This window comes from Pleurodeles waltl, chromosome 7, assembly GCF_031143425.1.
Source record: "Pleurodeles waltl isolate 20211129_DDA chromosome 7, aPleWal1.hap1.20221129, whole genome shotgun sequence".
Classification (NCBI taxonomy): domain Eukaryota; kingdom Metazoa; phylum Chordata; class Amphibia; order Caudata; family Salamandridae; genus Pleurodeles; species Pleurodeles waltl.
In genome coordinates, this window is record NC_090446.1 from 1,350,129,894 (window position 1) to 1,350,152,085 (window position 22,192).

The following is a 22,192-nucleotide window of genomic DNA, read 5'->3' on the forward strand; positions in this document are numbered from 1 at the left end:
AACACATTCCTGCCCTTTCCAAGTGTCGCAGTGCAGCACAGCAAAGTGACTTGCTGCCCTGTGCCACTTTCTCGTTAATCTGGGTCTTGGGATTTTGTAAATGACCAAGTCAGAGTCAAAATCTCAATCTCATTGAGATGCTGTTGAGGGTCATAAAGAGTGCTGTTCATAAATTAATACCATCAGGCATCACCAAGCTTAAGTTGTTTTGTGAGAAGGAGTGGGTTGAACTTCCTTCCAGGTGATTTGAGAGACTTATAGACTCAGACAGGAAACAATTACTTCCAGGTAATTGCTGTTAAAGGAAGCTCCATATGTTATTTGATCGTGGGGTGCACTTACCTTTTCACATAGGGCTGGCTACTGAACATTGTCTGAATGTATTTACTAAATAATGATCATGTAGAAGTTGAGCCTGTAATTGCACATCCCCACATTCAAACGTCAATTGATGTCAAGTTTGAGGTCACAAGTTGTGGAAATAGAGAAACGAGTTAATGGTGTATTCTATTTGATGAATTCTGGATCATTTTACATGCTGTATCAGTGCCGAAACGTCTTTGAAGTGATGTTTTTGCACTGCACTCTTAAATTAATTACTAAACAGGATACTACGTATGCGTAGTAGTGAACTTTATCTCATTTTTGTGAATATGCAATTGTCACATGTAGTTTTGAAAATGTGTAACAAAAAATACATAACTTCTGCTGGTGTATTCCCCACAGTTAAACCTGGTAGACAATTTCGCCAGGGGTCTGGGTTTCCTTTCATCCTGTTACTATCCAATGCTATTTTTATTTTACAAAGCAATACAGCTCATATCTCTCCTATAATGAGTAGCAAGAGCAAGATTTAAGAGTATAGCTATGGCCATAATAATATTAGAGCAAACGTCTTCAAATTAAAATGATTTCAACTTGAAACTTCTATTACCATTGCTGACATCTTGGTCCCCGGCATACCGTGAAGAGCTATGTCAAATAGATGGTCAGCCAAGTTTGAAAGACTGAGATAGCCTTAAATGTATATTACTACTAAACCCCCTTGATCTTAAACTGATATTTCATAGCCTGTTCTATTATTTCACAAGATATTCAACAGCACAACTTGTCAAGTAGCAACACACATATTTATGCAAACTTGTAAGATAACATATCTAACAGTCTATGCAGTCTGGCAATAGATTTAATTTATTTAGTTTATAAAGCACACAATTACTAACATACATCATGGCACTGACAGTCAGTACTGTAGAAAGTTATTGTACTGTAAAAAACAAGTTTTAAGGGCCATTTGAAACTGAAGGTGTTGAGGCATTGAGCAGTTGTGTGCTGGCAGAGAATGCAGAGTTTGATGGAATATGGTTCAGCTATCCTTTCAAATCATTCTCATCTTGGGGATTGTTACATCGAAAATGCTGGCAGAACTAAAAGGTCACAATGAATAGTAAAACTGAATTAATGCCTGGCTCCAGGACCGAAATGATGTAAGGTTTTATGACAGCTACATAGAGACTTCGAAATGTTTTTTCTGGACTTGCAGCCAATGTAATATTTTTAAATAGGAGGACACCTGTTAGTGGTGGGGTGCAAATTAAGCATCAGTCAGGGCATGCAATTTTGAATCTGTTGTAAATGGTAATAAAGATACTTTGGAAGTTCATGATGACAGTTTGTATCCAGGAGTTGTGTAAAAAATGGCGAAGTGAGGTTTTTTCGGAGGACAGACAAAATCTTCCTTAAAGTTCTCAAAATAAGGAATCATTGTGTAATGACTTTGAAATGTTGTCTGAAACAGATAAAGCACCATCAATGGTGATCCCCAAATTACAGGCTGAGCTGACTGGAACAGAGTGGCCTAACTTGTTAGGCTACCAATTAATTGGCCCGATAGAACTATTGGAACCAAATAATAACATTTCAATCTTATCTGAATTTAGTTGTAAGTGAATGTTGCTCATCCATTCCACAATGGTGGACATACAGTTCTGGAAATTGAATCAATTCTCTCCTGGTTCGCATCATGCCTTAACACAATTTGTGTGTCACCAGCATAGCATTGGAAAAAAAGTTCAAAGGAGCAAATGAGGGCCACCAGTGAAGTCACATATATGTTAAAAAAAAAACCTGAACTACAGGAATCCCTGAGGAACCACACAAGTAACAGTCCAGTAGAAAAGAAGTGAATAACTGCAAGGTTTTGCCTATGATACTGACCCTGACAGTCTATTAACTAGTATTGTGTAGGTTTAGAGAGATCAGAGCAGTTCTATATGCTGCTCTAAATTCTGCTTTTACCAGGTTCAGTGTATTTGTGGGCTAGATGAAGGAGGTGATTTGATAATTTAGGGCCAGATGTAAAAAGCATTTTGAGGTCGCAAACATCCCGATTCAAAGAATCAGGCCATTTGCAACTGTAAAAGTGCTTTATTAAATGTGCAAACATCAAATTGCGATTCAGTAACTTGTTACGAAATCGGAATTTGGATTTGCAACCTAATACCTATTAGGTATTTAGAAGTCGTGTGTTTAGGGCATCCCTTCAGAATATTAATTTAGAATAGTGGTATGTATTAATGTTTTGCAACAGAATTGCAGTATTTTACTGAGACCTCAAAGGAGGTGGTAACCTGATGCAGAACGGGAAGGGGACCCCGGAGGGACCCCTTCTCATTTAGGAATATGAAAAAGTAAAAATTACACTTTAAGGAAAACGGGTTGCATTTAAAGAAAATAAAATTGCCTTATTTAAAAGCAGTCATAGGTATGGTGGTCTACCGACCTCAGCGGGCCACCATCCCTTTGATGGCCGCGATTCGTAGTGGGCCACCATTTGCAAACTACCTCATTGATATTCATGAAGTAGGTTGAATTGTGACCCACTACGGATCAGTATTTTGTAAAACGACCTTATAGTGTGTAGGTCACAGCAGAAATTAAATTAGAGAATAATTATCGGGTGGTGAGGGAGTAGAAGCTCACTGTACTTTTAACAGTGGTGTCACAATAGGTTGCTTTCCAGCAGAAGAGCCACCATATCAACTGGGAAGGATTGATTAATAGTGCTGGCGATGCGGGGAGCAATGTGTTTGTAGGAAGGTGAAACCATCTTACCTGGCAAGGTTAAAGGGGTGAACATGACATAACTAGGAGGCTCTGTTTTGCTATCGACTCAGAAGAGTTTTGAGTAAATTCTAACAACCTCTGGTCCGACAGGTGAGAATGAGAGGGTACAGGAGAAAAGGAACTTACTACTGGAGTCCAGATGAAAAGAGTGTTGTATAATAGCAATTTGTTTCAATACTGAATAAGGCAAGGTTGTCACAAAACTCCAAAGCATTGATGGTAAAACTGCAACATTTGTTAATGATTTTTTTTTTTATGTCTCTGTTAGGATTTGGAGCTTTTAACAATTGTTCAGAATAATATTGAATATGTACCGTCTTGACTTGTACTTTATAATTTTTGAGAGCAGGCAAATATATAGCCTTATCTTCTGGCAAATAATTGTGGCACAATTTTCGCTCTAGTAAATAGCAATGTCTTTTAAGAATAGAAGTTATTAAAATGAGAAAGGTGTTGCAAATATATTAAGTGCCAGATAAGCAGTGGCAGGCTAGCATTCCTGATGTTACTGACTGAAGTAAGCTGAATAATGGCTGGGAACTTATGACATCATAAAAATGTGGAATCATAGCGTTAAGAAAATTACCAAAATCATCGTCTGAACGCTTGGACTGGGAGAGAAGGTAAGTTGATGACCTTACTGTCTACAGAAACAAAAGAAGAATCCTTCACATTTTAGAAGAGCCTATGAATAAAAAGGGTAGCGAACCTGTTTAATAGAGTAATCATGTATTTCATGATTGCTCTATTCACACCTCTGACTTCGTGGGCACATTTCAAATAGCGAAAATCATTTTAGCTCTTCAAAGAAAAAGGCATTTTACAATATTTTTATGCGGACATGATCAGACTTCTAAAGGCCTCTTTCCAGCACATTGCAATTTTATTGTAAAACACGTGCTCAATACACATACAGTACTGTTCAGTCCCTTCTACTATTTTAAAACCTAACATACTCGATGACTAATATTCTATAGCAAAGGAGTAGCTTCCTGCATTTAAAATCTGCCAAACAAATTATATTTTATTTTGTGCTATTTTTGATTGCTGACCGAATGTAACAAAGGGCCAGATGTAGGGAGGTTCCGATTTGCGACTTGCAATTCGGAATGTAGGATGGTATCCCTGACACCATCTGCGACGTTCAAGGGGGTCGCAAAGGCCCACCTCATGAATATTCATGAGGTGGGTCGAAATTTGCAACCCCCTGAGACTCGCGGCACTCACAGGGATGGTGGCCTGCTGGAGACAGCAGACCACCATGTCTGTGACTGTTTTGAAATAAAGCAGTTTTTTTTGTAATGCAGCCCGTTTTCCTTAAAGGAAAACGAGATGCAGTGCAAAACTAAAAAATGAAACGTTTTCGTTTCATTTTTTCAGAGAAGGCAGTGGTCCCCAGGACCACTGCCTGCTCTGGAAAAATGTTTTTAATGCCATTCACAAAGGGGAAGGGGTCCCATGGGGACCCCTCCCTTTTGCGAATGGGTTAGCACCCATTTGTAATGGGTGCTAACTGCGATTGTTTTGTGACCGCATTCGCGGTCACAAAACAATACAACATTGCGATGCGACTCGCAATTAGGAAGGGAACACCCCTTCCTAATTGCGACTCGTAATCCCATTTTGCGATTCGGTAACAAAACGGGGTTTGGGCATCGCGATGTGCTTTTTGCACGTCGCAAACAGCCAAATTCGCCTGGATGGAGACAGGGATCAGGTTAGTCTAACTGAAGAGTTACCTCCTCAATTCCGATGCAAACAGTTCTGTTTGCTTTGGAGGGGTTTGTGAGGATATGAGGCTTTTGGCATGATGATCAGCTTGAGCGTCAGGGACTGTCATTGCTGTAGTGCAAAGAGCTGGTCATCACTGGAGCTTCACATTGGTTCACAAGTTCCTTTTTGTGGGCTGATTCAGTGCCCTTTGAAATGTAATCAGGGCAGGGTAAAGCTCCTCCCTAGGCATCTGGGACCAAATGTACGAACACATTTTCCCATTGACACAGAATGGGAAAAACCCTTTGCTACATCTGGCCCCTGGTTAGGAAGACCCTCTCCCCTCACACATAGGCTTCGTTTGTCTCACTGTCTGCAATTAATACACAACCCAAAACAGTGGAGCCATTCACAGTCATGTGACACAGGACACTGGCAGAAAGGCATGTTAGGTTGAGACTGCCGTCCTTTGCCAGATAAAACTCTGTTTAAGTAGTAGGTTTCAGTGCGTAATTAGAAATTTAGGTATGGTCTTATTTATCTACATATATGAGATGACGTCAGATTGACGCCCATTATCAGTGCCTAGAGGCCAGAAACATTAACAGTCATGAGTTGGCAATCTTGGACCGGCCACAATTGTCACTCAGTCCATTGAGTGTTAGCTTGTTTGTGCACATTTCGGAACACATATTGGCATTCACATGTCCCTTTGTAACCTGCTGACCACCATTTTTATTTTCAGTTCCAACACCTGAAGAAATGTCAAGTCTAACCCCGGAGTCTTCACCAGAGTAAGTGTACACCTGGCTTCTGTGCGGGCGAATAGATCATCCATGTTGCCCCAGGGTGACAATGGGAAACTGAGCTATACTATGTTGAATGAAGTTTATTGAGCAGTAGTGCATACTTTGTTGGATAGAGATATTTCCACAACCAACAGTATATTATTTTGAATAAATGACTATGCAGATTTGTTGTTGTGGACTGAGGTGCAGATTTCTTGTTGTGGATGACAGTGCATCAGCCTCCGAGCAAACGGTCGCCATATCTATGAAGGTATCAGAAAATGAGAAATGTTGGATTGTGTGTTTCAGTAGTCTATGTTGTCATTCTGCGTTCCTATTTTTTGTTTTTTAAACTGAGTTTAATTTCACAGACCATAATTCTCAAACATATGATCTGCAGACTTTTAGCCTCACAGATGGAACTCAATGCAATGTCAAAATAGTGGTCATATCATATTTCACCAGAGTACTAACTCATGAGGAGGAGGTGTACCCAAGGGCAGCATGAGCTGCAGCATAACGCAAGGAGGGGCGGGGGGTGCAAACGAGGTAAAAATGTCAAAAAAAAAACAAAAAAACAGAAGGACTCACCTTGCCTCCGTCCCGGCTGCCTCCTGCCGCCTCAGGCTCCTCTTCTTCAGGTGTCCCAGCAGTCACTGCTGGGACACCAGCACAGGCTCCCCAGCAATCCTGATGCTGCTTTCATGCAAAACCTTGCATGAAAGCAGCACCAGGATTGATCTGATCACTCACATGCACACTTAGGTGCACTCTCCTCTCCTCCCCCTCCCACCTCCTGTGGCCCTGGCCCCGCCCCTCCCTGCACTGCTGAGTGTGCCAGAAGCAGAGAAATAAAACAATCTACCGTTTTAATTGTCGGCTTCTGGCATGACCAGTGGGACGACACTCCTTCACCATAGCGAAGGAGCTGCCCCTGCCCAAGTGAGAGGATGGTTGCGATCATAGGGATCGTGGTGTGCACAAAGTCAAAATCTTGTACTTTTGTAAGATCTGACTTTATTGCTTTGTTTTCACATACCTTTCCACATAGAAAGTTACTGGAAAACAACTTGAAAATGTGTAAATTATGAATAAAGCTTTTCCAAACACTCAAGTTTCTTTTTGGGTGCAAAGGAATATGTTGTACCATAAAAAAACAAACATTTTCCTTCTGAAGAAATAAATAAAATGTAAGGTGTTGATGCACATTTCCATACCACATATTCTTCTGGATTGCCGGTACTGTGGCCTGAATTTTTGCGAAATGGCAGATGAGAAATATGCACGGATAGCTATGATTTGTGTGGAATTCCAACTTTCACCAGAGTATTTTCATGAAAGCTCATCATTTCAGAAACCTGTGCAGACCACAGGAGAACAGCTACAATATGTAGATTTCCAACTTTTAAGCTTTTTTTTTTTTACAGATTTGCACCATTAGATTTTATTAACATATTTTCCATTTATTTTTAATAATATAAGTTTTCTCCAAGCAAGGACAGAGGTATACTAAGAGACAAAGCAAAAATGTAAATAAAAATAAACCATGTGTTGTACTAAATAAACCATTTTGTCATAATCTCAGCAATTTACACTAGCATATGTTTCCTAAGGCAAATAATTGTATTCTGCCATTAATGATTATTTGCTTCTTGTTTCCCCAAATCTGGAGTCTTACTCAAAATAATAATTCGCTGCTCCATGGCCCTGAGCACACTTGTGAACGCCTCAGTAAAATCCTTAGTAGTTTATAGACTTCCTATTTGTTTCTGCTTTTGTCACATCTGCTATTTCTACTATTCTTTGCAGACTGGCAAAAAAATCCTGGTTTGGGAACTTCATCAATTTGGATAAAGAAGAGCAGATCTTCGTGGTTATCAAGGATAAGCCACTTAGCTCCATTAAGGCTGACATTGTCCATGCATTTTTGTCGGTAGGTTTATGTTTGTCTCTGATCTCTAAGAGAAGGAAAATACGTTTTACTTTGTATGTTTTCTGCATATTTTGTATGCCTGGGGATGGAAATGATGGCACTTACATTAAAATTACTTAAGTGATGAAGGAGCCATCAAAAGAAACACATTTGACAATCTTTCGTATGGTACCATAATGTTGTTGTTTAAATACCATCTGACAAAAGTATTGTCTTCGAAATATCATTTAGAAAAATATTGCACCTTTGGAGTTAATATAAAAATTACATTCAGTGAGAGCCATCACTTTGTAAACAATATCTAGGCTAAGAGATTTGTGATAGTGATATTCTGGCACACAACTACAAATTCATTGATTTCTACGAAATATGAGGCTATTCCAGGTAATCTCTGTCCATTTATGAATCTAACGTTTGCCGTTTTTATCATACTTATGACACAGTGAAACTATTATTTGATTCTCCTAAAATTATCTCACAGCAGCATTGCTGCCCAATTCAAAACATTTAATATTATTCTACCCTAAAAAAATTCATGGAAGTAGAACACGTTTCCGGGTGGAAGCTGATCAGTATATTAAAATATATTTCTAATTTTTAGCGATCTCCATGTACTATGAAAAAATATCCTTTCTGAATTTTAAGTCTTACTTTTTAAGACCTCAAAGTTCCTTTTTACAGGATAGTTCTCTTTGAAGCCTGCTTTATCTAGCATTGCTGTGATTTCAAGCAAAAACAATGATCAAGGTTAGTGTGTTTTTTTTTTAATGTGTTGGTTTTATTAGGTAGTGCTATAATTATGTCATACAGAAATTGCCTAATGTTCTCAAGTGAAGACTAATCATGTGCACAAGATCCAGCAAAGCAATGTTCTTTTCCGTCTCTCACGGTGCTCACCAATGACAACATATACTAACCAAGATGCCAGTGGTAGAAGCTGGGAAGGGAAAGTTTTGCAGGCTGTAGTGGATCTTTACATGACATGGACACGTCTTTGGTAACTTGTCATTGATGCACTGAAAATAATTGATAATTGTGACGTAATATGCTTTAGCAAAATCTGTACATAACCAATTCTCTATGCTTTGACAGGTAAATTGAATTTCCTGAACGCTAAACACACAGTAACATTAATATCGTGCTAAATATATACGTATATCACAGATATCACAGATATCACAGATACGTCACATTGTGTCACAATATGCATTATTGTGGAAGATAAGTATGGTTCATACTTGACCGCCATTGAACTGGAAAATAAGAAACATAATTAACACCCTGTTATGCCTTACACTTAGCAATATGTATACACAATCTGGAAATGTAATACCTTATTCATTAAGTTCATTAAATTTACATAACGAGCAGAGGGGGCAGGGAGTTACTCCCGAAGCTGGAATCTCCTTGGATACAGACAGGCTCAAGCCACACTTTGTAGTTCCTGTTCAGCCCTGCAGAGATGTCAACAAATGCTGCTACATTTCTAGCCAAAACGTTTCTGTGACAAGCAGCCATTTATCAATGTCTACAGTAGTAAATCAGCACTGCTCCAGCTCTTCAATTATTTAAGACACCAGTCAGTCCCAAACTGTAGCAGATACTTTCAGCCATATCACATAAAATGAGCACTGGGGGGGCTACGTTAAGATATATCTCTGCCATATCTTCTCTTTTGACTCCATGCTTGAGATTCTCCACCTGTACTATGTCGCCCAGTAGGCCTTGCTGCTTATGGAGCCTCTGTGTGGCCCGGAGGAGGGGGCACATTGCGTTTTTAAGTGCTCTGTCTTTCCTGCAGCGTGGTGCCTGAGACTCTCGATCTGCTGGGGTGGCACTACATCCCCTAGCAGGCCTTTCTGCTTTTGGAGCCTCTGTGTGGCAAGGAGGAGGGGGCAGATTGTGGTTTTAAGTGCTCCTTCCTTCCCACAGTGCGAGACACGCCCAGGTGCGTGCCTGAGCGAAGACCGGTCCAAGAGCTGACACGTCTGCACCCATCAGAGCCTGGAGGAGGCTGGTCTGCCACCTCAATGAGTGTTTAAGGTACTGTTGAGCAGAGTCTTTGATTATTGTATTCTTGTTCGCTATGGGGAAGCACAGAATTCCTGTCACAGCTAAGCCCAGTTGCTCTTCGCCTCCCTGAATGGATACATCAAACGTGCAATGGGGGTTCTAAACAAGAAAATAGGGCACGTGGAGCACGACTCTCTGGCACATTGGCTGTGGGACTTGTGTCTGAGCCCACTACTTCAGGGGAGTCTAGCACATGGGCTCTCTGTGGTTCTGAGCAGGTACCTGCAAACGGGCTGATTCCATTGCCTTTACCTATGATGTTCGTTCTGCTGACTTTGAATTGACTCTTGGTATGGCCCGTATTTCTCCTTATAATAATGGCACCCCCACTAAGTGGAAAATACGCCAGGAATTAAGGAAACCAGACTCCCAAGCAGTCGCTCAATCATGAAATGCTGTTGACTCTACTCTGTCCAGCCTTGTAGATTTAGACTCTTTTCAGAAGGACATTTTGGACAGTGTGAGGGGTGTGACTGAACGTTTTCTTGCATCCATATGTTCTAGACTAGGTGCCATTGAAGAACTTTTCCTTAGTGCTATGGCAGATTGCACTTTTTCTATTGTTAATCAACCTACCAAGCCCATAAAAACCCAGGCATCTGTTGGGCTGCAAATACATCCTGTGCGATTGCAATTCAACCTCTAGTTGCCCTTTGAATAGTCAGATAGAGGACCTCTACCCTGTTTTGCACTGCCACCCCCCACAGCTCTGTCCATCAAAAGCCACCATTGGGCCTCATAGGAAGGGAGGTTCTTACATTCTGTGGGGTGCATCCACTCTTATGAGGGGTGTTCAACATCCTCCACCTCAGTTAGCTGCGGCCAGTAACACAACCGGCCCCACCAACAGCTCATTTTCTATGGCAACCACTACTGAAAGCTTACCCCAGGGTAGGGCGAACACAAGGGTGTATAGTAGAGGGGCGGGTGCCCTAATACGGATGTGATTAACTTACCCCTGCCTGTTGTCCCTATGTAGTAATAATGGTTAATATTCCAACTCTGCCCCAGAGCTTACTGGAATTTTAGCCCAGCATAGGAATAAAGTTCTGCATTGACTGCATTTTCCTAATCTCCAGATCACATTTTTATGACACGCAGGGTGGGTTGAACTTGTCATCTAGAAAATCTTATGCTGGGGATTTGTGCCATTATTAATTTCAAGCACCCCAGGTTTTAGGGAGATTTTGCATAAGTCCACACATGACTTTTCCAATGGTGGCAATGTTTTGCTTCTTTCCTAGAGTTTTTTTCTAGCAACACTTATCTCAACCACCTGGTGGTTGTGACCGTTGACCCTTTGATCCTCCCACCGTTGGTAACCATCCTTTTCTATTACATTCTCAAAAAGGTTTAATGCTTTGAATGACTTGCAGGTGGTAGATTGACTTCAACATTCAGTGGTCACTGCTTATCCATTTTGCTCGAATGACCCCTACAGACCCCATCGTCTCTTCTCCTTCCCACATAAATACATCTCCAGCTGATTCTTTTGTCTCTGTTTCTTCTAGTTCTCTCCTGGCTGTTAATGGGGCATTGGTAAGGCAACCCAGCATGCCTGTTTTAGCCTTCCCTTTTGCACAGTCTGGTTATAATGGGTTATGTGGTCTTGTATCATGGAATATTTCAGGGCTTCAGAGTAAGCTAACAGCTTCAGACTGGCTTGACATTACCTCTACCACTTATATCATTTGTATCTAGGAAATGTGATGGGTGGATGCTCTGCATGTGGGAGGTTTCTCCTCTCTATTTACTGCAGCAATAGTGTCAGCGGCAGGTTGTGCCAAAGGTGGTTTATAGATGTTGATTTAAAATGTGGTGCCTGTCATTGTTAGAAGATCTGTTGAAGTTTCTCCCTGTAACCAGTTTGTGTTACTATATTTTAAGGGGGATCTACCTCATTTTAATTAAGTTCCACAATAATGTGTTTGATTCCGCTCTGTGTGATGTTGCTGCTTCCCTAGAATTGGATTTAGATGCATTTTTGTTGCTATTCGACCCTACCTGCCCAATTGTATGAGCAGGTGATTTTAATATTCAAAGATGTAGCCACCCGGCAAGACAGGTGTGTGGTCTTACCAACTAGGCGGTGGAAGGTGTTTCATATTTTGTACATCATGCATAAGGTAAGACTTTAAATACATTGATGCAGAAATATGATTTTCTGTTGTTGGAAGACTATTAAAACCTCAAGCAATTTATAGACCCACACATTTGCTGGCAGGGGGTGCACACACTACAATTGATCACTTTTTATTCAGTTCTTCTGCTTGTCATCTAGTTTTTCAGAGTGTAAAACAAACTGCTATAAGTGATCATAACCCAACTGTGTTATCTATTTCGCCTATTGCGCCACAGTTCTAATCATGTACTAAACCTTGTTCCTGTCAGGCTGAATGGCGTTCGCATCAGAAGGTCAGGGATTGATCCCATGTGTGTGCTACGGAGGCTGTTAGTTACGAATGTAAATAAGTTTAATGTCTGTTTATTGATCAATTCTCTTTATTACAGCCACAGCAATTCAAAATCAAACACAGCTGGTCGCCTACGACCCAAGGGGCCGGCAGTGTCAAATAAAACAGTTATATCTTGGTTACACAGCTGTCTGCCTACAGCACAGGGGCTGGCAGTGTTACTAAGGCATTTTAGGTACGGAATACAAATAACCCAACCAACCCTCTCCCCCCTCATTCTCCTTCATAACCTGTAGCTGAATGGTCAATGCTGGCAATATGTTGAGGCAACCAGTAGGTAGGTAAGTGTGAAAAATGGCCAGTAGGGTTAGGTTGGGGCTGAACTGTCTGTGGGCTCAGCAGCTGGTGGTAAACAAAGTAATTTAAGATAAGTCGGGCAGGTTCATTTGTTAAATTCAGAAGAGAGAATATGGATAAATGGTGCCCACAGTTCGGAGTAAGAGAGTTTCTTCATCCCTAATATGAACTTTAGTTTGTGGGGGCCAAGCAATATAGTTAGGAACCCCGTCGGTACCCCATAAGGAGAGAATCACCTGGTGGGCGGCCCCCAATGCCAAGGTCATTTGTCTCCCTTTCATAAAGCAAAGCAGGAAGGTCAAGGGTTTAGGAAGTCCCAAGATGGTGTAGGCCGGTAACCTCAGGATAGTAATGTTGAATGCTTGGCCTATGCCATTTAGTATGTGATCCCAGTAGCGGTCTAGTTTTGGGCAGTGCCAAAGGAGGTGGATTCGGGTGCCAGTTTTCCCGCAATCTCGCCAGCACTCTTTCGAGCATGCTGGATTCCATGCATGTAGCCGTGCTGGGGCCAATTATCAGTATGACACTATTTTGTATGATGTTTTGGTGCTTGCAATGTTGTGGGCCGTATGCCGGACTCTGCAGAAGATGTTGTCACAATCTTTGGCAGAAAGGGTTCTGCCAAGTTCCACCTCCCATCTAGTCCGTCCCTTAGTTTTGGTTGGTGCGCTTCCATTACTCAATAGGGCGCAGAGCTCGGTAAGAAGTTGCTTATCATCTTTTTTGAGAAAAAAACATTTTTTTAAGGGAGTAAGGTGCCTTCCTGCATGCGGGTTAATAGAGGTCAGCATCACCCAGTGTCTTGTCTGGATGTATTGCATACGATCTGCTTCCACCAGGACATAGTCAGATTTTAGCTGCTCAAATCAAATTATCCCTGGGGTGTCAAACAGACATCTTATGCATTTGCACCCTCCACCATGCCAATGCTGGAACCTATCTTGCTGCAACCCCGGCGTAAAGTCTGGATTAGGCAGGATTGGGGCCAGAGGGGACGGGAAGGAGGTAAAGCCAGCCTTGGTTGCTATGGCATCCCATACTCTGGAAACCAAACTAGTCACCGGAGAGAAATAAAGACCCCAGGCCCAATGCTTACGAGGAAGCCAGGGTTCTTTCCATAAATGAGAGCCTACCACGGCCTGATCCATGAAGCACCAGTGCTTCTCAGAGCATAGTCAGCTCCATTCCATAAAAAAGCGGAGCTGGTTGGCCTGATAGTAGCGCAGTAGCCTGGGCACAGCAAGCCCACCTTCCTGGATTAGTCAGTACAGTAGGTGTCGCTGAAGGTAGGGTTTCTTCCCTTCCCATTTAAATTTATTGATTTCTAATTGCAGTGATCTCAGAGGAAGGGCCAGAAAAAGGTATAAGATGCACAGAAAATTTGTGATTTTAATAACTGAGATTCTGCCCAACCACGAAAGGCAAAAGTAGTGCCAAATGTTTAAGTCAGTGAGTATTTGTGATGTAAGGAAGGCATAATTAATTGTTATGGTTTTAGGGATAATGCAAGTTAATTTAATGCCGAGGTAGGGTAAGGTGTCTTTTGCTCACTCAAAGGGGAACAGTGAATGAAGATGAGCTAAATGGGGTGGGGTTACTGAAAAGTTTAATATCTGAGACTTTTGTATGTTGACTTTAAATCAAGAGACATTCGTAAACACCCGCAGCTCTGCTACGAGGGCATGGAGAGATGACATTAGTTTTGTGATGGCTAGAATCACATCATCAGTGTGGAGGCTGATGTGGTGGTGGTCAATGCCAAATGGTATCCCAGAGATGGCTGGCATCTAAGAAGTTGAGGGCTGCTCCCATGTTGTCCCAAGGGACCACTCTATGATTAAGTCACTAAGGAAGCAATATAATGAGGTGCAAGCTTCTAGGAAGAAAGAGCTTAGGGAGGAGCTTGGTTGAAGGTTGCCAAGACTAACAACAATTGGAGTATGGTAAATGCCCCATTTCTGAAAAATGACTCTATCCCTGAACTAACATCTCATGTCTCTCTTCAAGCCTGGCTTGACCACTACGAAAGGATTTTTGATACTCTTGCTAATATTGAGTTGACGTATATTCACCCAGCATTAGAGGAGGCAGATATAAGCATTAAACCGAAGGGTAGCAGGCTCCTTGACTTCACCCTGGACGAGGCTCTTGGAGTCCTGAAAGGATGTGCCAGAGATAAAACTCCTTGACACGATGGGTTCCGGCTGATGCATTTGAAGATATGAGTGAGCTATGGGGACCAACTTTAACCGAAGTCTTTAATGCAATGACAATGGGTTCAGTACCCTCTATGTGGTCTAATTACATTATTGTCCCCAGTATTAGGAAGGGGGACAGATCTGACCCAAAGTGTTATCACCCCATCTCCTTCTTGGTCTCTTCAGCGAAACTCCTGGGAAGGGTTGTTTTGCAGAGATTGGAAGAAAGGGCTACCAAAAATTCTGTTCTGTGAGATGCCCAGTATGGATTCAGGTAGGGATTAGGGACACTGGAACAATGTGTTAACCTTGAACTTGTAATTGGGAAACATACTAAGGTCAAACCAGGATCCCTTTACCTGTGCTTTGCTGACCTCAGTGGTGTTTTCGACTTGGTGGGCCATTTGATTTTGTGGCATACCTTGCTCTCATATGGCGCACCTGAAAACATTGTCTACCTCCTTTCCCAGCTGTATAAGAATCTCTCAGCCAAGGTACAGATTGTACCCAGTGGGGAATGTTCCCTATCTATTAGAAGTAGGCAGGGTGTTAGACAGGGGTGTATGCTGGCTCAATTTTTATTCCACTTTTTTTAAATGTCATTGCTGATGCCCTTCGGTCCGTGCAGGTCAATGCATCAACGGTTGCTGGCCGCCTAATCCCTGTTCTCTTGTACGCTGAGGATGCAGTCCTAATGTCTAGGACCACCATTGGCCTAGAACAACTAATGGACACTTTTGCCAGAATCATGGAGTCCTGGAAACTAAAGACTAACAAATCCAAGACATTTGCAATGTCTTGTAGGAAAAACACTCAGAAGGTTAGGACTTTCTTATCTACTTTTTTATCGAGGGTACACCTATCATAGAGGTTAACTCATTTTGTTACCAGGGCATTCTTTTCTCCAGCAATGGGTCATGGGCCCAACATAAATGTAATACCCGGCTCAAAATGAGTAGAGTGTGCAAGGGTATGTTCAGGTTTTCTCATAAACTCGGATGTTGCCCCATCCGGGAAATAATCACCATCAGCTGCAATGTATGGTCGGGGTTTGTGGGGTTATATGCCAAATAGCTCTTTACAGGAAAATGGCTTTTTAAGACATAAATTGTGTACTCCCTCTTCATCATCTATTATCCACAAGGAGGTGGGACTTACTCACCTCGAAGATCTGCTGTCACTCAAATCTAATTTACATTGGCATTCAATATGGGCTACACCCGAGACAGAATTTACAAAAGCAATTATTCAGGACTGTTTAGCTCTTGATTATGCTCTTAACGTTTTGTAGCTCTTTTACATAAGTGACACCATTAGGTTGGTGTTTGGCTTCCAAGGGTTCCAGGAGCCTTCTAGAATTCTTGTACCCCAGATGTCTGAGGTTAAGGCTCTTCTTCTTGGTGCTCAAGTGGGAAAAAAGAGCCCTTGTTGACACTGAGAAATCCATAGTTTTCACATATAAGTTCTATGCCGTACCCTAGAGATGTCAAATATATCTGTCTCTGGGGACAAATACTCAACACCGCTTTGCCTTAACTAGACTGCAACTGTGGATAAAACATCATCTTGTTACTTTCCCTATTATTAACCAATGACAGAGCGTTGGTCCTGTACCCCTGTGATGATACCTCAAAACAGAGCACTAAGCACTATATGCTTTTCTGGCAATTTTAGCCTGACCAAAGGAAGGACTTGTTGAAACAATTTTTTGATGCACATAATATCAGGGATCATAATTTCTCAATGTGTTTCTGTGTATTATGGAGGCTGATGCAATATGTTGTAGCATTGCGTCTTATATTTAGGAAGCAATATGTATTAGGGAAGGTACTTTTTATCAACTGTAGTACTGTTTTATGCTTGTTTGTGGTTAAGCTTGAGTGAATATTTTTATGTTTTTCATTTGCTCTTATGATGTACTGTATTGAAATATTTGTCTTTTATGGCCTATGTTGAAGTGCCAAAGTTTATCAACTACAGCTGGTGGACAAATTACACAAGAGGCTCAGATCTCCTACTCTAAAAAACCAGACCAATCTGAAATCATTATCACTTCGTGGAACATTGCTGGCTGTGTTGCTCTACTTTGAACTAAGAGGAAACAATGCCAAAGAATGCTAATAATTAAGAATTAAAATGCATCACCATGAAGGATAAATCCTTCACCCTTGCCAGCATCATACCAAGGAACCCTGAACGGCTGAGGCAGGAGACCGTCCCCAAAATGGGATTTTCCTGAGCAGTGCGTCCAATTTCAGGCGAGCTCCTTCCTCAGTGCCAAGTTTCCCCACCTGATATACCTTAAACCAACTCAAGAGGAAGATTCTAGTAACTCCACTCCCTTCAGTTATGGCTGTACTCAGTCTGTGTTGAAAATATGCAAAGGAACTGGGACTGCCCTAATGCGCATTCCAGAGACAGAGCTGTACTTTTCCTTGATGAAAACATTCCCAGACTCTCTTATCATGTCTACCTTCTGCATCCCCCCTGTTTTGTTTCAGCACGTTGTAATCCTGTGCGAGAAAAGCACAAACATGTTCTGTGTGGAAAACAATCTCGGTGTGAAAAAACCCTGTGCTGCCGCTGTGACAGCACCTAAAGCTAAGCACAAAATGGATTCATTGGTCAAGATGGAGTCGGTGGTCAAAACCACATAGCATTACACTAGCTTAGCCAATAAAACAGATCTAGAGTATTAGGAAACGTATGTTAATAAAGCCCAGATTGTCTGCATTCAAGAAACATGGTTGATATATCCAATTTATTTTGATGGTTTGCCTCTTATATCATAGTAGCTAAGGGTTCAACTATGTTTAATATCGACTAACCTCGCCCGTAAATAAATAAAGAACTTTTTTAATGTCTTCTTATTACCAATTCATGTTGTTAGCATCATATGGCATTTCAGATATTTTAATATTTAATTATTACAACAATGTCTTCAACTCCTCAAGAGCTGACGTAGTTAAAGCCCTTGAAACAGATTTGGACTATTTTAATGAACAGTTTATTAAGGATTCCTATATGGTATGGGCTGTGGGTTTTAATATTACAGTCTGCCCTATTTTGTCAAAAGAGGTGTGTGGCTTAATGGACATTAGGGGAAACGACATGGGTCACTTCAAGCACTGAACATGTGGTTTAGCATTAAATGCTGCCTTGATGAAATATAATTTAAATATAGTAGACTCCTGTACTCACCATATTCAGCTCTCAACCTTTATAAGAAGAGTTTGCAACTATAACACGGACCACTTTGTCACATCAGATAGTGACAGAATTACCTCATATGAAGTGTAGGTGGGAGCAAACTGTGATCACAATCTGGTTACGCTAAATTTAAGGATTTATTTATATTTAGCCCCTGATTCAGGCAAAATCGATAACGTAACTCCTGTTGGTTTCAATGGCATAAAAATGAAATGGACCCACATCGATCCCACTATTTATGACAGGTTTAGCCCCAGAAGGTAATTATGAGGAGACAATGAAGCTCATATCTCCATATCTAATTTTATAAGTCAAATATTGACTGTGAGGTTTAAGGGCAAAAGGAGGGAATACAGAGGCTGGGTTAATCATCCATGTTCCCAGGCGCAAATTGCCTTTTAAAACTATTGCACTACAGACCCAGGATCCCTATGGCTGTTCGGGAAGCTAGACTTAGGTATTAGAAGGTCATAAGCAACAGAAAGAAATACTTCCAAGAGGAGGTTTGGGAGAATTTATTCCAAGCTGCAGATACCAAAGACAGTACATTATTTTGGAGAACTGTTAACACACCTTTGTTCTCCAAGGGGCATGCCCCCGACTTGGAACCTTCTATTGCTCTGCACACTGGGTGGACCATTTTGGTACAGTTTTCTCTCACACAATAGAGGCAGAAGAAGGGACTGGGACTCCTGGGGTTTCCATGTCAACGACTTTGGTTTTTACCCTGAAGGAGGTAGCCAGGGAAATGAATAAAAGCCCAAAGGCGAAGGCCCCTTGCCCTGATGGGGTCCAGTGGACAACTACAAGTCTGAACTGGATCTTTGGGGCCCTTTCATGACCCTGGTACTAAATGCAGTACGGGCAAGTTATATACCCCCATTTTTGCGATTAGCAATTAGGAAATCGCAAACAGCCATGTACTAATGTATCCCACACACTTTTAGGAATTCGCAGTGGGTCCCAAATGGACCTATCTCATTAAGAATTCATGAGCTAGGTCGCAATTTGCAACCCATTAGGAATGGCCAAATATCACAGGAATGGTGGCCCGCTGGGGTCAGCAGACCACCAATGTCTGTTATTGCTTTTTAAATAAAGCATTTTTTTTTCAAATGCACCCTGTTTTCCTTAAAGGAAAATGGAATGCGTTCCAAAAAGAAAACTGAAAAGTTTTCTTTTCATTTTTTAAGAGCAGGAAGTGGTCCCAGGGACCACTTCCTGCTCTTAAAAAATGTTGTCACCCACATTCACTAAGGGGAAGGGGCCCCTTGGGGACCCCTTCCCATTTCCAAATGGTTTACTACCGATTTGAAACTGGCAGTAACTTGCTAATGTTTTGCAACCTCATTTTCTGGTTGCAAACCATTCTTAGATCCCACTGCGAGTCGCTATTGGGAAAGGATGCCCTCAACACGCCCCTTCCTAATACTGAATTGCAGACCCTATTTGCAATTCGGTAATAGCTTAATGAATAACAAATGTCGCAAACAGTCCACTCCTGCGAATCAGACCGTTAGCAACTGCTAAAAACCTTCGTACATCTGGCCCCATGTTCATTAACATTTATAGACAAGTGAAAGGTTCTTTTTGGAATCTGTCCTGTGCCATCACAGGAGCTCTTAGAAGAATATCAAACCCATCTTTAGCGAGGAATAGTTCACAAATCATTCTCAAATCACACAAGACTTAGGGATACCTCTCTGCAAATCAAATTAACCATAATCCAATACTTTTAGAAGGTCTTGATGCTTGAAAATCCTCATCCATGGTGCGAGATTTGACTGCAGCAACATTGTAGCACAATTGCCTAGCAAGGACGCCAGACACTACCAGAAAAGTTCTAACTGAAGTAGAAGACAGCTTCCATCTGTCTAGACACACACGAGTTCCTGGCCAACAGGAAAACGTAGTTTACTGGTGCTGCTGTTCTATTCAACGTGTTCTCAATGTTCACACCTCCTGAATCCAGTCAGCGCCCACACTCTGTAATGACTGCCAGCCTTTCCCTCACTTAGAATGGCCTCCAGATACTTCCTCCTTGCCCTTTGAACCAGGCTCGATTGTAAGTGACACCTCCAACCCTGCTTCATCACAAACGCTTCCGCTTAGGGAGTTAGCTTTCACTTGCAGGACGCAAGTCTGAATTACACTATTGCACTCCCATCATTTCTCACTTCTGGTATCTTCAAGAAATATTTTCCAGGAAGAGTACAGTTTATCTGTTGGGACTTTCATGATCTACATATTTGCATAAAAGTAAAACTGATTCTTGGAGTGTTGTGCTAGGTATTAGTTTAACAGTATAATTATTACATATCTCTTCTTTGCTGCAACATTTTAGCATGTTGTTGTAAAGCATTCTTTAGTTGACCTAGTTTTTAATACCCAACAAGCAAACATTTACTGGGCGGCATACGGTACTCTCAAGAATACATAATCAGATGTCATGTTCTTCTAAATCTATCTGGTGACTTCATATCCATAGCAGGTAGGGGCATTTTTTATGCCTTGCAGTAGATAGTGTCCATCATCAGAGGAGACATCAGGAGATTTTATAGGAAGGCTGATGCCTGTGCTAGGCTGGTAAGCATGAAGTAGCATCAGCTACATGTCTAGCAGAGACCAGTCTGTTCGGGAATAGCCCAATTTTTGTTTAACCCTGCTCCTGCCCTTGTGGATACAGAGCAGCTCTGCATAGAGAGTGATTTCTTATCTCATTGGTCCACAGATTCCCAGCTTGAGTCACAGCGTCATCTCCCAGACGAGTTTCCGGGCGGAATACAAATCATCTGCTGGGCCATCGGTTTTCCAGAAGCCCATTAAGTTCCAGGTGGATATAAGCTACTCGGAGGGAGCCGAGGCACAGAAGGAGAATGGCATCTACTCTGTTACTTTTACTCTAATTTCAGGTGAGCTGACCATCTATCAACTGCGACTCTTTGAATGTATTATGGTCAGAAGATAAATGCATTCGTTAGATGCTCCACAAGCCGGTTGAGAGTGATAAATAATGGGTGATAGCAGGAACCACAGAGGTAAAAGATTGGCCAATAGAGAAAGACTTAGTGAAAGAAACAATTACTAAAGAGCAGGCATGACAAATAGAAAGAGAGAAGAGAAAGCAGCAGATGAGACTTTATAGTAAAGTAAGAGAAATCAGCAACTGCTGAGGCAAATGGGGGGAATAGACTGATTGAGAATTGATGGGGAGAAGAGAGAAACATAAAGAACTGGAGGGCAAACAGAGCATTTTTTAAAGTCAAAATACAATAAATAGTCCTCTAACAAGAGGCAATATTCAGGTTAGTGTCAAAGAAATACATATAGACCTGTCATTTGTTAATGGATTATGAAATACATTCTAATTCTGCACTTATCGAATTGACCTAGCACCATAAATGAACTGGTATATTCACCAGCGCATGACTGCGTGGGAGATATATTAACTTGTGAAATGTGACAAAGGGCAAGAGGAAAGTCTGTGGAGGGGAAAGAGATGAGTATGGGTACACTGTGTATCCTGGAGGTGAAAACCAATTGGAGCAGGAATGTCTGTGATAAGAAATAAAATCACAATAACAGTGGCAACCGCTTAAATAGATTCCACTGCCCTTTTGTACATGTAAAACGTTCACCAATTATCTAATACTAAAGCATAAAATTGTCATATTATACCATTTTATAATTTTAATGTTATTAATCAGACTATTAAAATGTCAATAACAAAACATCACAAACAGTTGTAAAATGAGCACAAGAAGAAAAATAAGCAAACAAGTGAAAAAAGAAAAAAAGCAACATGAAGTGAAAGAAAGTAAAACAAAGATTAAAGGTGAGATATTAAGAAAAATAGAAGGGGTTAAATTGGAAAATGAGTAAGAGGAAAGAACAACAAAGATAAAAACGAAGAAAATGTCACATTAGTAAAGAAGCTAATTGAAACAGTGGCTAGGGAAAGGATAAAATAAGAGAAAAGTGAACAGAAATAAAGTACACAGGACCAAGAATCAATGAAAAGAAGGGGTGTAAGTACATAAAACTAAAACAGAAGACTCTAATTGACACAACATAGGAAGATACTAATCTGAAGAAGACAAAATGAAAAGAAAAAAGAAGGCAAACAAGCTAAAACTGTAGCAGCGTTGAAAGTGAAAATAATAATTAAGGTAGGAAGTAAAGGAAAGAAATTTGATAAACGAAGAAGGAAAAATACGAGACCTGATGTTTGGAAAAGGTAGAGAAATAATAAAATAGAAAATGCAGTAAGAGAAAACTATAGACAGGTGTAAACGCAAGAGACATCAGAGAAAGATGAAAGCAAGAAAAAATGTTTACAGAATGGAAAGAAAAATCTGAATAAAAGGAAGATAAGAAAAA

General features: G+C 41.1%; 1 protein-coding gene across 2 annotated transcripts in view; it reads left to right on the plus strand.

Moving 5' to 3' along the window:
* Nucleotides 1-22,192, plus strand: part of BRSK1 (BR serine/threonine kinase 1) — a 294,684-nt gene that overhangs the window by 257,382 nt on the left and 15,110 nt on the right. For both annotated transcript variants that reach the window (XM_069200764.1, XM_069200763.1), the window contains exons 15-17: nucleotides 5,585-5,633; nucleotides 7,437-7,560; nucleotides 20,544-20,724. In XM_069200764.1, the coding sequence (XP_069056865.1) occupies nucleotides 5,585-5,633; nucleotides 7,437-7,560; nucleotides 20,544-20,724 (354 nt within the window). The remainder of the gene's footprint in view (nucleotides 1-5,584; nucleotides 5,634-7,436; nucleotides 7,561-20,543; nucleotides 20,725-22,192) is intronic.